This window comes from Tachysurus fulvidraco, chromosome 24 (assembly GCF_022655615.1).
Source record: "Tachysurus fulvidraco isolate hzauxx_2018 chromosome 24, HZAU_PFXX_2.0, whole genome shotgun sequence".
Taxonomy (NCBI): Eukaryota; Metazoa; Chordata; class Actinopteri; order Siluriformes; family Bagridae; genus Tachysurus; species Tachysurus fulvidraco.
In genome coordinates, this window is record NC_062541.1 from 9,598,105 (window position 1) to 9,615,554 (window position 17,450).

At 41.3% G+C, this 17,450-nt stretch overlaps 1 protein-coding gene across 33 annotated transcripts in view; it reads right to left on the reverse strand.

Annotated features, from left to right (window-relative positions):
* Positions 1-135: 135 nt before the first annotated feature.
* The window catches only part of macf1a (microtubule actin crosslinking factor 1a), a 155,493-nt gene continuing 138,178 nt past the window's right edge, over positions 136-17,450 (reverse strand). For 17 of the 33 annotated variants that reach the window (XM_047807948.1, XM_047807937.1, XM_047807941.1 and 14 more), the window contains 29 exons: positions 16,851-16,973; positions 16,638-16,739; positions 16,442-16,543; positions 16,175-16,348; positions 15,926-16,081; positions 15,305-15,502; positions 14,993-15,121; positions 14,443-14,625; positions 14,187-14,342; positions 13,485-13,691; positions 13,290-13,409; positions 12,845-13,014; positions 12,592-12,751; positions 12,295-12,489; positions 11,904-12,176; positions 11,130-11,318; positions 10,876-10,987; positions 10,581-10,729; positions 10,006-10,168; positions 9,515-9,669; positions 9,360-9,434; positions 8,586-8,603; positions 7,467-7,584; positions 5,950-6,012; positions 5,543-5,575; positions 4,263-4,474; positions 3,436-3,549; positions 2,963-3,068; positions 136-2,056 (listed from right to left, as the gene is read on the reverse strand). In XM_047807948.1, the coding sequence (XP_047663904.1) occupies positions 1,818-2,056; positions 2,963-3,068; positions 3,436-3,549; positions 4,263-4,474; positions 5,543-5,575; positions 5,950-6,012; positions 7,467-7,584; positions 8,586-8,603; positions 9,360-9,434; positions 9,515-9,669; positions 10,006-10,168; positions 10,581-10,729; positions 10,876-10,987; positions 11,130-11,318; positions 11,904-12,176; positions 12,295-12,489; positions 12,592-12,751; positions 12,845-13,014; positions 13,290-13,409; positions 13,485-13,691; positions 14,187-14,342; positions 14,443-14,625; positions 14,993-15,121; positions 15,305-15,502; positions 15,926-16,081; positions 16,175-16,348; positions 16,442-16,543; positions 16,638-16,739; positions 16,851-16,973 (4,194 nt within the window). In that variant the 3' untranslated portion in view covers positions 136-1,817. Of the gene's footprint in view, positions 2,057-2,962; positions 3,069-3,329; positions 3,550-4,262; positions 4,475-5,542; positions 5,576-5,949; positions 6,013-7,466; positions 7,585-8,585; positions 8,604-9,359; positions 9,435-9,514; positions 9,670-10,005; positions 10,169-10,580; positions 10,730-10,875; positions 10,988-11,129; positions 11,319-11,903; positions 12,177-12,294; positions 12,490-12,591; positions 12,752-12,844; positions 13,015-13,289; positions 13,410-13,484; positions 13,692-14,186; positions 14,343-14,442; positions 14,626-14,992; positions 15,122-15,304; positions 15,503-15,925; positions 16,082-16,174; positions 16,349-16,441; positions 16,544-16,637; positions 16,740-16,850; positions 16,974-17,450 lie in introns of those variants that run through there. The other 16 variants (XM_047807950.1, XM_047807955.1, XM_047807953.1 and 13 more) reach the window with 7 other exon arrangements.

Sequence of the window (17,450 nt, forward strand, 5' to 3'; positions counted from 1 at the left end):
GCAGTTTATCTCATGCAAACCAGCTAAATGTTCCAAAGTCAAACTTGTCAGATATTCCTAGAACTGTGAAAACTAAAGCCATGCACACACGAACACACAAACACACACACATTTAATAAACAAGAGCACGTGAGATTTACTGCAAGCATAATTTTAATACAAAAGAACAAAAAAAGAAATTTATAATTTTAACTTTTCACTTGTACACAATCGCACCCTGTCCTTTAATCTTTTCATCATACTGAGAGAGTTGCACAGACTCAAAAGGTGAATCCGTTTCGTAGCCCTTACCCCCTTCCCTCCCTTAGACACAATAAATAAATAAAAATTACCTTCCAATTTCACTTTCATTAGATATTCATATGCTTCAGCTTGTCCAAGACAAGGCTATGTGAACAGTCATTTCATGGGGTATGTGGTACAACCCCACCATCTGACTGTCTATACCAGCTTCCAGCTACAAAGTAGGAAGCAATTTTTTACATAATCTAGAGTCTGTAATTGCTGGCAAAAAGGCCACCATTGAAATCAGTCAGCTTTGTGGTTCATTATATCAGTAACGACCATTATCAGAAAAATCATTAGAGCAAAGGCAGAAACACAAGCACAAAAATGAACAAAACAAATTATCAGATGTAATGTAATACTAGAGTTTCCCAGAATGTGGTGTTATACTGTAATGAAAAATAAATACACATTGTCTTTTTTTTTACACTTGAAAAGCAAAAAGCAAAGCAAAATACATTAGGATTATAAATTAACCATGAAACATTCACAATTTCTCGAAGGGATTTTCATCATGTAAAGCAACTAAAAGATCTCTGTAACATGATATGTGTAACTAATCATGGTTAAAACACACAGGTGAGTACGCCTGATATTAGCGTCAAGCTTAAAAGGTAAGAAAATGTCAGTGCATGTGTGAAACTGCTGTAAGAGTCACTTAAGTGCTCCCAGGATTTAGGACTTTCTTTGTTTGCTGAATGTAGAAACAAACATATGGACATCAGGCGGACATCAGACGCCATCAGAGAGAGTTAGTGGATGCTTTGTTGAGACAGCAAAGGAAGCCGTGGTCACACGACCAAGCTTCTGACTCATTAGCAAGGATGAGATGATGAATCGCTCACCACTTCCTCGAATTGTTGTTAGGTTTATCCACTAAGAAAGAAACTAGCACACAAACCACACACACCACATGGTCTAGGTGCAGATACTTTGTGAGGTTCTCGAGTCGTTTCAGAATAAAATCTGCTAAACAACAAGTAGCTTTGCATACAGTGGAGAAAATGGCAGAATCATTACCACTGCTTTTTTCCCCCCACAGAAATCCTAAAGAAATGTGTGCCTATGAGAGTCAGTATTGGAATCGTGGCTGTACCATCTCCCAGTCTCAGTGCTTAAGAGTGGCTTGCCATTGCATATAGACAGTGCTGAGATAAAATCTCAGGTCCAGCGGTTAGTGCCACTCCATGTGACCACGTGCGCACGTTAGTTGTTGGTTGCTTTCCAAGCTCACAAGTCACAAGTCACATGAAGAAACTATGAAGTCAGTTATATTGTAACACAATTAAGGCAGCACTGTTATGTTGGTTGTAGGGGGCAGTTCAGGGGTAAACAGTGTCCAGGTTTTTTTCTTTTAGAACAGCTGGAGTAGTTAGAGATGTTCCACATCTCTATTCTCATCAATCCCACATGCCTGTGCTGGTGGCCAGGTAGATTGAGTGGCATGCACTATAAAAATAAAATGCTGCAGCATTTACATCAGTGCGCTGTGCTGCTGTCCCCTGTCACCACCTGATGATGGTGAAATCCCACTACTTCTTTGTTGTTGGTGTTTTGGGACTGGGGGTTTTCTTGGAGATGGTAGGGATTTTAGAGGGTTTGCCGCCCGGGCGGCGTGGTGTGTCTGATGTGTCCGAGCAGGCTGAGCGTGTCTCCATTAGCTCAGAAGCATCGGAGGCATCGCTGCCCCTCCGGCTGCTGGCTCTGCTCCCAGCACGGCTTCCTGCACGGCTAGCGGGTCCACTGGTTGAGGACGGAGTGCGCTTATTGTCTGAGGAGCAAGAGACAGCAATGTTCAGCACTGTAAAATCTGCCAGTTTATGATATGCTGTACGAGATATATGACAAGACTTAGGCTGGTTTCACAAGGTTATTTTACTATCAAAAATTAAAATGAAATGTAGCTCTGTTCACTGATTTATTCATCCTCGGTAACCAGTCAGGGCTGCAGTGGCTGTGGGATGGGACACCAGATCACCATTCACACACACACGCACACGTTTCTCTCACTTAATAATTCTGAATCTTGCTCTCCTCACCCTGCAGCAGCCAGTAGAGGACAGCCTGGGTTGGGGTTTTTAGTCAAACTAACTGCAGTTGTACAGAGTCAGCTGACTCGAGCCTCAGCTCATCACTCTGCCAGTGAGAAGAACACTATAATAAAACTGACATAATAACAGCACTACCAAGCTGTGACAAAATGATAAAAATAACCTATAGGACTTTATTTTGGACACATGCTGCAATCTGGTGTTTGCTTTGTTTTTAATATTGTCTAAAAACCTCGAATTGAGAATTTGCTTCATTATCCGTTTTGTTTTACCCTGTGGCAATCTGAGAGAAAATAATAACTGTCTGGAGGATAAAGTTTATTTTATTTTGGGATATTTGGATATTTTATATAGATTTTCTTGCTTGAATAATATAATCTGTTCATATTTAACACTTATAACAGAGTAAAAATGACTGATCCAAAAACTGACCCAAAAGAAATCAACAATGCACAGTAATGTTTTTATAGACAGAAGACAAAACCTCCTTGTGAAAGCAGCATATATGGGAGATGCAAAAATATTCTATTCTACTACACTGAAAGCTCTGTATTTCAATCATTCCCTAAAAACAATCTGCATACGGTGGGGTTTAGAAAGTCTTGAATGTGTGAGCGGTTCCCCACCGGAGCGTGCAGGTTTAGCAGCAGGTGTGGTTCCACCATTTTCACCCGTCAGAGATCCACGGCTGGAATGGAACGGTGGCCTTTTAAGCTTGGACGTGGATGCTCCCTACAATTAGAGAAATACAGGATATAAAATGATGTAATGCGGTGTTTGTTATGACTAATCCTTCAGGGATTGATGTGTAAGCAAATTCTGAATGAAGAACTCACTATGAACAGATTCATCTTTTAATAAAAACATGCTGACTGCAGACTGAACTTTCAACATTAATGTGTATGCCTTAAATGATGGCTTAAATGATGTAAATGACATAATTTGTTTTCTAATACAGTATTCAAAAATCACACAAATTGGATTCAACCTAACTAAATGACTTGCTTCTGGTTAATGATGTGTTTTCAGACACCTTTTCTCTTCAAGCTCTTTCTGTTAGTGTGTTAGGGCTCTTGGGGAAGGGGAGGCCGTGTGTTACCTCATGCCCAGGGGTGTGGCCGTGCTCTGGGCAGGACTGGCACTTGGTTGGAGTTGGAGTTTTACTGTGTGCCAGCCAGGGCTTGGCATAGCCCCGCGATTGAGATTGGGAGGACTGGGAAACGAGCAGGCAGGGAGTAGAATTATAAAGAACAGTAGGAGAAGGAAGAAAGTTTGGAAAAAGCATTGGAAGAAAAGAAAGGGAGACGGGAGGGAGGGTATTGGGAAGCAAGCGAGTTCCACAGCACAGCATAGTGCAGTGTATTGGGCAGATGGTGATGAATACAAAACACAGGGTGAAATTGTGGAGAAGGGAAAATTTTAAAGCAAGGAAGGGAAGGAGGACAAAAAGACAAGAGACAAAACCCCAGAGATGACCAAGTGATTTTGACATGCAGAAACAACAATAAACACAATAACCCAACATGAACCAGTGAAAATGAAAGCTAATAAACAACAGTGAGACACATGTGATAACGCACAGGAAAGATAAGAAACTTTGTATTAAGGGATGACAATAAAACAGACTATGGACGCTACGGTTTTCATTCCAACCAATCAGGAGTCACAAATGATCTATTACCCTTCAGACGACCAATCCGATTGGCTGGAAGGAAAACCTACATCAGCATTTTGAGGATAAGATTGACTTGACTGATGTAGAGAGTTATTATATTTTGCCAACTATTTTCAGTATTGAGAATGATTGTATATAAACATGAATAACAAAAGAGACAGAAAACTAACTAGTGATTCTATCTAGAAGACGACGACTGGGGTTTAAGGATTTAACACATATGTGACTGTGTTTGCAGATGTGAAGCTTACCCTTGAGGAGGCAGTGGGTGTGGCAGGGGCAGAAGGCACAGAGGCACAGCTCTGTGCACTCTGCGAGGCTGAGGAGGAGGAGCGTGTTGGTGAGGCCGTGCGTGATGAAGGCTTGGAGCGTCGGCCACGGGAGCGGAACGCTGCCATACCCTGCGAGGCTCCTTCGGGAAGAATGAACTTCTCCCGCAACTCCAGGTTGGTACGTCCACGTGCTGCAATGAGACGGAGTCACAGGAACAAAAAAAAAGGCATTAATGAGTTGGACTCAGACATAACCATTAGGCAGTGAGCAGCGCAAGAGGAAAATCACTGCTCTGGCTGGATGAACACGTCAGTAAATCCCCATTAATAGTAAGTGGCAGACACAGCGCATAAGTTTAATAAGGGACATGAGCAGTAGGGCAATCGTCCTCATTAGGGTTGTGCTCAGTCAGTGCCAGATACAGATTCCACTCCAAAAGCATAGCCTTTAATCTCAAAGAATCCACCACTGTGCACTTTGGAGTGCTCAGTACTAGTAGTGGGCTTTGATACAAAACCAAGAGGCGTGGCTGGTTATGGTTCAGGCACACAAAAACACCAGATACAGACACAAGCCTCTGGTCCAGAAAGAAAAGCATTCTACAAAAAACAGATACCAAACGTTGCAGGCCTAGCACACAACACACAGCCCAGAGCAGCCAACCACAGACAGAGGCAGGCAGAGAGACTGGAGAAAAGAGAGAAAAAATGAGAGGAAAAGGGCAGAGGGGGAGAGGGCTGTGCGCAATAGCAGCAGTGCACTAGAGACATGGTCACTAGCTGTCCTAAAGACTGCAACATAACCCCGTTTTCCATGGTCTCAAGCAACAGTAGTGCAGCTGTTAATTGGCGGCACACCATATAATTTCTTCTCCATAAGCCAGGTATAGTCTGTAATTCGTTCCCCATGAGCAAACCCTTTTAAGAGCTGTTAGTGCAATATTAGAAACCCAGTCTGGCCACACCCAGTTCTTGCTTTCTTCGTTTTGCGATGCTCATCAGGGACACGCAGAAAAAAGCGCAAAGACCAGGCTAGGCTGAATGAAAATGAGAAGCATGACGCTAGCTGGCAGGAGACCGAGATGTTCCCGCACGCACCCTCACCCAAAAGCACCAACACTCACACACGTACAAAGACGGAGCAGTTAGGAGATGGATCTAATGTGGGTCAATGGTTTTAGAGTTTGAGAACTGACAGGGTGAAGGGATGATTTCAGACTGAGAAAGTTAGAGAGGAAGAGAGAGGGGAAGTGAGGTACCTCTGCAGCAGAAATAGCCAGGAGTGACTGCCACTGAGAGACATAAGAGACAACATGAAGTAAAACCAAACACACTTTTAACTCCACTCACACAACTTGGAAGAAAGATTTCATACTCTCTCTCTCACACGTACACAGTGACTATAGACACTATAGATAAATATGGCCACAAAATCTATGTGCTCAGTTTACACCATCATCATGTCATTTAAATGAGGACTCTGGAACATGTGGTCCAGCCCTTGACGCTGTAAAACGCATAGCCACAATACGAGCACACAGCAGGGAAAGGAAAGTTAGTTTAGTGCTACAGTCAGCCAACAGAGCATAGCACTGCACACAAGAACCAAAGATGATCTGAGTAAAAACAAGAGGAAGTGAGAGAATGACAGAAAGAAGAACCCAACCTATACGAGATGATATGGAGCAGCTGGAGTCGGAGCGAAGGATTTTAAGTCCTGGATGTTGCACTGAGGAGAGAAAAATAGAGAGATAGAGGGTGGGGAAGGGGGAAAGGGAAGGAGAGATCCAGGGATCATGCATCATGCACCATGATTTAATAGTGAGTGAGTGAGTGACAGAGAGAGAGAGAGAGAGAGAGAGAGAGAGAGAGAGAGAGAGAGAGAGAGAGAGAGAGAGAAAGAAAGAAAATGGAGCTAAATATATAATCATGCATGCAAAAATAAAGACCGAAGACATGGCAAATGATCAGAGGTCTGAATGGTCCAAAGAGGTAAAAAGCTATTTGAGAGAATCCCACAACAGAAAAAAAGGATTGATGGGTGATGGATGAAGTGATGACATAACTGACTCCAGTTATGTCACTCCAGTGCTTTGGTAAAAAGAAAATGAAAATTTTGTAGTGTTACATCCTGGAGGTGAAATAGGCTTAACTGGAATTATATGCCAGAGCACCACACAAAATAGCCTATAATACTGGATTGGGGTAAAATGTGAAGATTTAAAAATAAATAAATAAATAAATCCATGTTGGAGATTCAGATAAATGTAAATATGTAAAATGTTCTCTAGTCTGAAGAGCCTTTTGATCTTATCTTGGCAAAGAGAGTTACATGTTATGCTTGAAGGGAAACCAATGCTGCTTATGAGTCTGCAAAGAGTCTGCAAATCCCCAAAACTGAAGCATGGTGGTGATAGCATCATACTGTGCTTTTCATCAGCAGGGACTGAGAAACTGGTCAGGGCTGAGGGCAAAATGGGTAGAACCAAATATAGTACACCTGCTCAAAAAAAAAGCCATGCTCCAGTCTGCATGATACTTGATACTGGGAAAAAGATTCAGCTTCCAAAAAGGACAATGATCTGTCAGTGGTTCAAAAAGAAATGCCCTAAAAGTGCTGGAAGAATCTATGGCAAAAGTGAGAAAATACTCTTCACCGATGATTTCTATCCACTATTCCAAAGCTTAGCAATTTTTCCAAGAAGTACGGGGAAAATATTCATGCTCAAGATGTTTATAATTCAGATGTTAATAGGGACATATGACTGAACATCAGCAACTGCAGCCAAAGGCACTTCTTCCAAGCCCACCATGGGGTAAGTGCTTATGCAACCACTTTTTGTTACAATGAGAAAATATTTTTGTACCAAATATTTTGTACCACTAAATGTTATACTTAATGTGGAAATCAAATGTGAAAAATCCTAATTTGTGTCCATTTCAATTCAGGTTGTAACACTAGAAAAAGTTTGAGGGGCGGTAAGTGTTTACTTCTTCAAGGCACTGTACATTAGAACATGATAGCAATGTGTCTGTCTTTGTGCCTGTCAGGGTTTCAGATCCAATGCAGCTGTCTGAAACATGTCTTACCTGAAAAACAAAACACATCGGCTCCCTTATATAAAGCTCCTCCTTTGTGTTAGTGGATGTGTACGAGCGTGTGCTTGTGTAAATAAGCCTTACCTCTGCAAGGGTCGTTCTTGACCAGGAACTCGTCCAGCGCCATCCAGCCCCCTCCAACCCGTACCATGACTGTGCTACGCAGGATCCGTACCAGGCGCAGCTGCTGAGAGTCCCCAAACTGAAGGAGAGAGAGAGATGAAGTGCAGAAAGAAGCAAAGGACACAGTGAAAGATAAGAGAAGTAAAAGAAGAGCATTAGAATTATTTGATAAGTTGAGATTACATTTTTACAAATGAAGATGAATATCTATACAGAAACAGAAAGCACCAAAAATAAAATAAAATTACATTATCATGCAAAAAACATGCATTTTAGATTCTAGATGATTCAGGATCAAGCTCAGCCCAATGTCCCATAGCTCTCTAAAAGCTCTACAATGTTTACCATAGTATTTTAAAAGCTGATGTGTTCAAAAAAATGTGTCTATAAATAAAATGATAAAAGACTCAATTTGGACAAAAAGATTGTGTGTACTCAGCTATACAGTGTTTACAGAATACTCGGCTATATTCATTCTAGATTAGCTTTATATTAATTACGTTAATATTTTGTTGACATTTCTATAAGTCTAATTAGATTCCTATATCTCTATTTGCTCTTTAAATGATCTGATTTCTATAAATACTATAATATAATAATAATTCTAATAAAATAAATACTATGGTAAAAATATTTTACTAAGTCACGAAATCTCAATAACACAGCCTTGGACAGATTGCTCCTCCACCAAAGACATTAAAGGACATTTTTACAACAATCACACCACCAAATCCTTTCAGTATCATTAAAATAACATTTAAACATTCACCCTTACAAAAATATAACACACTGACAGGGCCTGTGATATCTGCTCCGGAGTTGGAAGTGGACACATTCCCGGCATATTTGGGAAATGGCTATGTGACCATGCGACCCAGACAGGAAATGCCCAGTAACTGTGGCTCAGAGAGGTTCAAACAAATATCTGTACTATATTTAATAGCTTGTAGTGTGGACTAACTCTCTCTGCCATGTTCAGTTTAAAGCTTTTGTCTGGTCGTTCAAATTTAGGGTTGCAATCCCTAACCAAATCTAGAACAGCTTTCAGAGGCCATATCACAAACACGCCAGTCACTTTACCTGGTTCCCAAGGAAGAACTACAAAAAATCCAGCAGACATGGAGAAGGAATAAAACAAGGAAAAGAAAGAAGAGAGAGTATGAAATAACATGTACAAACACAAATGCTGAAAACAGTACATTCACTACGCTGTTCTATATTAAAACATGTCTAATTCGATGACGAGTCATTATTAACATTACTAGAACTAAGGATGGATTAGGACAAAAATGTGTTTTGCTTAATGCTTATAAATGGATTAGAGTGCTTGTAAATGGCAGAAAGGTGAAGTACAGAAGAGAGATGAGATGAAAGCAACAGACAGAAACAAACAGAGACACACAGCTCAGTCTGTAAGTGTGATGGACCCGAAGCATGTGAAGTCTTGCTGTAGGTATCATTACCCAGCGGATAATGATGTAGGGACAAAACATGAAAACAATGCAGCTCCTTCATTCACTGGATAAATGGGAGGGACATTAGTATTGACAGGTTCTGAGAAGCACACACTGCATACACTGTTGTGTAGTGATGCAGTGTTTGTACAGTGAGGTAGTTCAGTCTCTGAGCAGACTTACACATATAGCAGTGCACCTTTAACCCAAAATGGCAAGAGATCAATATGTTAAGATGGTTGTGATGGTTAGAACTAAAAAAGGTGTGAGCATGGCACTGTAGCATGATGTTTAGTAAACAACTTGATTAATATACATTAGTTCAGCTGTAATGAGTATAATTTATTTCTTGTCATTAATATACATTATTCTTTCTGTTTCTTTATAACTCATAACTCACCCTGTACTTGTTCTCCCCAATCTGCTCAACCTGGAACCTCTTAGCACACTTGCACTGGGCCACTTGTCTGGTGACCTACGTGGAGAAAATATTACCTTATAAATAGTAATAAAGGGAAGATGGGAATGCTAAGGGATTTGATAAGACAATATTACCTCGTCTTCAATCTTGTCCGCGTCTGTAGTGGGTCTGTAAGCATCCTTATTAGGATGCAGAGCTGCCACAAACTCGTAGTAATCGATGTAACCGTCACCGTCACGGTCAAAGATGTCAGCTACTGCAGTCATCTCCAGCTTGCTGGTGGGGAATTCTGTAAAGATCGAAGTACATAAAATTACATTAATGCACAGACTCACCGTTTTTCAAAGGCTATTTCAGTCGAGAGATGTTAAATTCTCAGACATTACAGTAAAATGTGTTGGTATGGTATTTAGGATGCATATTGTTGTTTTATTATTAAAACAATACTATACTTAGACTCATAACACATTTCATTTTATTTGTATTGTTTTATATCAGTGGTCATTTTCAGGAAGGATACCAAGAAATCTGGATTAGACCAATTACTTGACCAAGGACCGATCAAAAGGTATGACCTACTATGCATTTGTACCTTATTTTATTAATATGTACACTAAATACGTACTTGAAGCCAGGATGCCATCGATAAATTCCTGCCGAGTGATTTTGCCATCTTGGTCCTTGTCGATGCGTCTGAAAAAGTCCATGACGCGAGACTTCTTATGATTCATCCAGCGCATGTACTTCTTCCTCCACACATCAAAGTCAAAGTTGGCAAATTCCTTCAGCTGCAATGTTGTAAGACACAAAAAAGTCACAGGAGATTAAAAAAATAATAATAATAATGAAATCAAATAAAATATATCAGGCTGCACTACAGTAACTAATCAAATCTAATCTAAGGACAAACTTCACAATAAAAAGGAAAAAACTTAAAAAGGAAGCTCAAATCTTCATTTGATTAATTTTCTATTTTCTAATAGTATATATTTTTTTAAAGAATTAAATGAATTTCTTTTGCTTTTAATATATTATTCATGGGTTTGTTTTGTCTGTCATATATCCTGATGATGCCATTTTCAATTCTACAAGATTTAGCTGTCCAGCTAATTAAACAATACTGAGTTGCACTATCCATACTTAGTGTAGAACATTTACAATTAAAGTAAAAAAAAAAAAAGAAAATACAAAATGCTGTACCTCTTCTAGCCTGTCGAGGGCATCATGGAGCTTGCGCTGGCGATCCAGGGCTAGTAGCCAAACCTGTTGCCATCGTGAGCAGAGCTGGTTCAGACGAGGGTTTCCTCCAGTTACCTGCATGGCAGGCTGCTGCTGCTGTTGCTGCTTACCTGAGGACAAGAAAGCAAACATATCAGTTAACAATCTGTATTCACACGAACCATATCTACATTACACAAATATTTAACAAAGTACAATGTGCTCTGTTCATGAAGGTGGGTGTATACAGTACATTAGAATAAGAAAGGACACTTACGGGCACCCCGTCTCTCAGCAAGACTGCTAGAAGTTTCTGATGGTTTTCTCTTGTAGGTTTTTGTCACTTTATCTACGTCAGGCTGTTTACGAGTCATCTCCTCCATGAAGACCTGTGGAGGTATACAATTACAATTTAAATTTCCTGGCAATCTTGTTATCACACACACACACACACACACACACACACACACACACACACACACACACACACAATTTATTCATCAGATTCTACTAATCTGTAGCCCCGCCCACCTGGTGTTCTGTGATCAGTGTTTTAAGCTGAGTAATGTCCTGGGGGAGTGGCTCGGTATCACGTTGCACTAATGTAGTTTCCGCCCACTGTAGCCATGACAACAGCTCTTCTAACAGTGTTGCATTGTTGAGTAGTTCTGTGAGAGCTGCCTCCAGTCGCTGCTCATGCTGCTTCGCCCAGGTTAAAACCTGGAGAATACATAAAAGCTTCCTGTTAGGTACATAGGTATATAGCAACAGGTTAGACTTTAAAGGTAGGATTCAGATAATGGAGAAATGAAGACAGTGTGTGTGTGTGTGTGTGAGAGAGAGAGAGAGACAGAGAGAGAGAGAGAGAGAGAGAGAGAGAGAGAGAGAGAGAGAGAGAGAGAGAGAGAGAGAGAGAGAGAGGGAGGGATACAAATGAAAACACTGTCTTACTATTAGACAAAACTGGACATCATGCATCGCTTGTATTTGACACGCTGCACTCAATCAAATCCAACCATAACCTTTTATTATAACTGAAATTCACTGCTGTGTGACATGGCAAGAAGGATTTTAGGAGTAATAGTCATCTATGTGTAGTAAGATATTTAGCACAGTTACTGACATTTTTTGTGTTTATTTAGTCTGCACTATTACAAAACCGAATCCAAATAAACTTCCCCACTGATCTGCAGTGATGACATGCTGGTGCACATCTTTAAACTTGCTGTAAAGATCAAAATCATTTTCATCCTTTTCCTTCTCAAATTTTGACAGAACAGCAGCTAATAATCACAGCTGCACTACCTCCTCAAAGCGGGCCCTGATGATGGTGATCCAGTGTTTGATGGTGGTGATACAGTCAGGATGGCACACTGCCAGTATGGCCTCCCCCATGCCAGCTGCTTTGTTCACATCCACTCTCTTCTCTTCTACAGTCTGCATGAAGTTACGATGTGTGTGCAACAAAGCCTGCAAAGTCTCCACCTCCTCTGGCAGGATGCCTCGGAAACGCAGGGTTTGCTCTGCCTCTGAGAGCCACTCCAATAACATCTGGACTGCTGTGCGGAACTCCTCAGCCTGTGAAGGGACATGAGGAAAGGACGATGTAAAAGAAAATGATGCACAGCTTTGTTTCAGGTGTATTTTTATTTGGTTTACTTTCACTGCATTTACAATAGTGTATTTTTTTTTTCACCTGTTTGAGAGCCTGCTGGAGACGGGTCTGTTTGGAGACAGACAGTGCGCAGACGGTGTCCCAGCGGTTGCTGAGCTCCTGCAGCTGAACTTTGACCCATGCAGTGTCATCCCTGCCTGTCTCCATGAGCTCCCGAGCAGAACGTTTTAGTGCCTGAATGCTACTGGTCCTTTTCCCCAGCTCCTTTTGGAAGGCCTAAAAACAACACCAACAATCTCAATTTTTGCCAAACTATAAGCTCCATGGCACCTCCCCATGAAATATTTCACTTAATATTGGTCCCTTAATCCCTGGTACCTTATGGGAATCCATGAGATTAGAGACAAGGTCCAGGTCTCCATGGACAGGCTGGTCTTCAGCCAACTGTGGCTCTATGCGGTACAACCAGTCGACAAGTGCCTGCAGAGCCTCGGCAAACTGACCCGAGAACAACAAGGCCTCCTCCAACTTATGCTGCCTGAGAATGAGAGAAACAGTACAAACTTTAATTCTTTTATCTTATCTTTCTACTTTTATATCAAATGATTCTGTAGTATTTTAGGCTTTATACCTTTCAACACTCTTCCCACACACAGTGTCCCACTTGTCTCTGACCTCCCCGAGGAGGTGGTCTAGTTTCTGGGTGTCAGATGGCAGTGTAGCTTTGTCTCTCATGGCCTTCCCAGAGCGCACAGTGGTGTCATATACTGGCTGCTTAGAACCAAGAGCCTTCTGAAACTCCTACAGTGAGTGAATGACAAGGAAGAGGATGTGTCATCATAATGATGTGTCCGAATAAACAAATAACAAAACCATCTACATATCTAAATATAACTAGTTTAATAGAAAATTTTGAAGTGTTAAGTTTTTTTTTCGCCCAGCAGGTGGCACCGGTCGTCAGTAACAGAACGTCAGTAACAGAATTTTTCACACAGGTCTGTTAAACTCAGCTTTGGCACCTAATATATAGACTTAGCCACAGACATTTAATGTTTATAAGCATTTTACAGTTCTACCTTATGTTTAGTGAGCTGTACTTTGATTTTATCTGGCTCGTTAGAGATTTCCAGCTCAGAGTCCAGTCTTTTCTCAGCCTCCTCCAGCCAGTCTGTCAGCTTCCTCCAGGCCTCATGGAACTAACCACAAAACACACAAATTAATAAAATGTTCACCGTATCAATAATAAAAAAAAGACTGAAGGACAATGTTACCTGTTTGGCTCTCTTGCGAGCCTCGTCCAGGTGCCGTCCCCTATCCAGAGACCTCTGAACCAGCTTGTCCCAGCGAGCTTGCACACTCAACAGGAGGTTCTTGATGAGCACCACATCCTGTTTGAGGCTAGCAAAGCGCAGCTGAGATCCTGCCTTCTCCAGAGCCAACACCTGCTCCCTGTGTGTGTTCACCTCATTCACAAACACCTGAGGAGCATAAAGCACCAGGCCAATGGTCAGTGTTGAGGCAGCTGAGTAAAGCAATTAGATGTGTGTGGAGGCCTAGGCAATTCTATCACATGGTGAAATCTTGACATATTATACTGCGAATAATTTGTAGCCACTGGGTTAAGGACTATGAGTACCATCAATCTAAAAACCCTTAACCCTGGTCTGTTTCACCAGTGTTTTTAAAAATGCTCCTTGATTCTCATGATCTTTACAGGACAATATCCAAGGAAAGATTATAACCTAAATCAGAGCCGTGTTGTTCATTTTGTCTAAACATATTGATGTTGTCTTAAGTTGATGACTCAAGGTTTGTTATGGGCAAAACATTGTTGTTGTTTTTTTGCCAGCCACAGCAACATCCAACAGATTTTCCCAGACCACCACACATACAATCTCAGCAATGAAACATTTCAGCAAAGACAGCACACAATTACACCAGTAAACACCTCAATTATAACAGCCAAACATCACCTTGTGCTCATCTATCTGGAAGAGGACAGTATCAAGGATGAGGCTAGGTGGCTGGGCCATGTTCAGAGTCTGCTCAGCCTGCGTCAGCCAGTTGATGGTGTCCTGAAGCGACGATTGGAATCCTGTTGCCAGTGATACTGCTTCCTCCAGCTTAGCCTGATAACAAACCAATGAACCAGATGGTTACACCAATAACTAATTAAATCTTGAGTAAAATGACACTGGGCTATAATAGTTACAAGGCATGTTATCATACCCTCCTGTCGTCCATCTTGGCATTCAGACTGGTCCACTTGTTTTGGAGCAAGGCCAGGTTCTGCTGGGTTTGAGTGGTTCCAGGGCTCGTTTCCTCACCCCCTCTGGCCAACAGCATGGACTCTCCCTTGTCTTGTAGTCGGTGGTACTGTTCACCACGCTGTGTCAACTGAGCCTGCAGCTCCTGCAACACACACAGTTGCGTATATAGACTGATCATCACACTGAGCGTACTCTCAAGTTTATTGAAAACTGAGGTCAGACTACTAGTGTGCATATACACACAGTTTGAGTATTATTTGTGTGTTGCTGTGTACCTTTACGTCAATTAGATTTTGGCATAAATGGTTGTAATATTAAAATATCAATAGAAATTTTTGATATTTTCTACATAAAAAATTAAAAATGTGTGTTCAGGTTTTCATTTTATGGACTGCAAAACTGTACAACTGCTTTGATCTAACAGTATACAAAGCATACGGAGATGAGCGTAGAGTTTTCTATACTGTTCTGTAGATGTGTTCTATACCGTTCTGTAGATAAGTCTTTACCATGTGCTGTTGCAGCTGCTCCCTGGCCGTCTCTGGAAGGCCACCTGTGGGTTTGGCTGCTGATAGCTGACTCTCTGTGCGTCTCAGCCACTGCAGGAACTCCTCCAGCTCACCATGGAAACCCTCCGCCTGAACACAGCGCAGTCAACTTATCAACAATGCTCACTATTAATATTAAAGAGACTGTCCTCGCTGCTAAGTACCCTTTCAGAGTCCAAAGTACACTTAATCCTTTGCAATTCTGACCACAAATACTACACAGTTTGCTTAAGGACAGGCAGTAATGTGTTAAGTAGTGTTGTAATAGAGCACCTGCTGCAGTGCCGTTTCTAGTAGTTTCTGTCTCTCATCTGTCTTCAGGAGTATGCTGTCCCAGCTGTGGTTCAGCTCATCCAGCTGGTCTCTCAGGTGGCTAGCCTCGTCTCCAGGACTGGACTCCAGCAGCTCTGAACCTGCACCGTTCACTGTCTCCACTGTGGCTCGATGGGACAGGACGTCGTTGCGCAACACCTGGAAAGCCCAGACAAATAGGAATGAACACTATATGAAGAAAGACAATGCACAGTGAAGAGTAGGAAACTAAACTAAAGCACTAAATCAGATGTCAGCTCAAGGAAATGAAACAAGATGAACGGAACAGATGGAAAAGTCTCTGTTGCATGCGGTGACTATTCAGAGTATATATAAAGAGTAAAGGGACTGATATTAGAACAGGACACTTCTAAGAAAATGAAGGGCTAAATGAAACTATTAAAGCATTACACATCATTCGATAATAACATTTACTATACTGATTGTAATAAAAAGCTTTTTTATTAACACATTAATGCTTTATTTGGATGTTTTTTTATTTAAAAATTATTCAGTTTTTAAATTCTTTAATGAAACAAGGGTATGATGTGATACAAGAATCCAGCTTTATCATGTGCTTACATGGTGTTTGGCCAGCTCAATCTCGATGGCTTTGGGGTCGGAGCTGACAGGTCTTTGGGTGTCCAGGGTGGCATGTGTGTGGCTTAACCAGGACTGCAGCTCAGATAGAGCGTGCTGAAACTGACCCAGGGCTAGAAGAGCTCCTTCCAGCTTGTGCTGAGATAAAGGAAGCATAAAGGAAAAAAGGTATCAGTCATCATCAATATAACTGATGATCATCAAGGGGACACAAGTATGAGGCATGCTAACCTGTCTGAGAGTGATCTTGTCTCCGAGATTGTCCCACAGGTGCCTGAGCTCAGTGAGAGGTTCATGGATCATGTCTCTGTCTGCTTGGTCAGAAACCTTTTTGAGCAGTAGCTCCCCCTGGTGGCACAGTTTCTCCATGTCTATCTGCTGCTGGTACACTTCAACTTTGAATTGCTTTTGGAAAAGAAAATGAGTTTAGATTTGTTTGGTTTAATCTGCAGATTCACTGAAGTAAAAAAAAAAAAAATTTAGAAAACCGATCTAAACCTTGAGCTCTTCTATCTGTTGTTTGACGGTGCTGAGGTCAGTTCCTACGGTTTGCATGTCGCACAGTTTGATGACAGCGTTGTCTATGTAGTCAAACATACCCTAGATGGCAGAAATCCTCATTAGCATGCTTATGCATTCTTTACATCAGTGTTGCATCAGTTAGCGGTTCGGTATCAGTGCCAGAGCCACCCACCTGCAGAGCGTCCTGATATTGCACAGAGGCTGTCATAGCCTCCTCCAGCTTCTCCATCCTCTCTCTCCATGTGCGGTTCAAGCCTTCCCAGGCAGCGTTCATCTAGAGGAAAGGTAAAAAGGTCTAATTTTAAGTCAAAGAAAAACATTTGGTTTTGGATACATGGCCAGTGGGATTTAAAAAAAAGTTCCTGGATGATGTTTCTGCTCTTACCTCATCGATGGTCTTCTTGACCTCTGGTTTCTCAGTTTCTCCACAAGCAAAGATGAGGTCAGCTCCCAGTGTGCGAACAATCTCCAGCTCCTCCCTCAGGCCGTCTGTCTCTGCTTTGATGGCCTGAGAAGGTCACAGAGGAGACACACAGAGAAACAAAGAACTATTTAATTTACACAACACCGTTTCAGCGGATGTAGATGTAAAATGTAAAACTATTGCTTGTGCTTATTAATGAAACTCATACACACACCCATTATATATTTAACTAGTTAAATAAACATATACGTTTTATTTTGACCAGAACAGAACCTCCAGAGCAATATTTGATTATTACCCCATGTAATAATTTCTTCACCCTTCAGTGCTGGTCATATTATACAACTGAATGCAGTTTTATTCTATTGCATACAAAATTATACAGTAACATAAAATTAAGTGTATATTAAAAAGAAACAAAATGTCAGTTTAAACATCTGTATCTACCTTTATGAATGTCATTTACATATTCTCTAATGATCTATGACTTATCTGATTTCAGCTCTGGGAATAAAGAGGGCCATGGCAAATCAACCAGTTTCCCTTCTTCCTCATAAGATA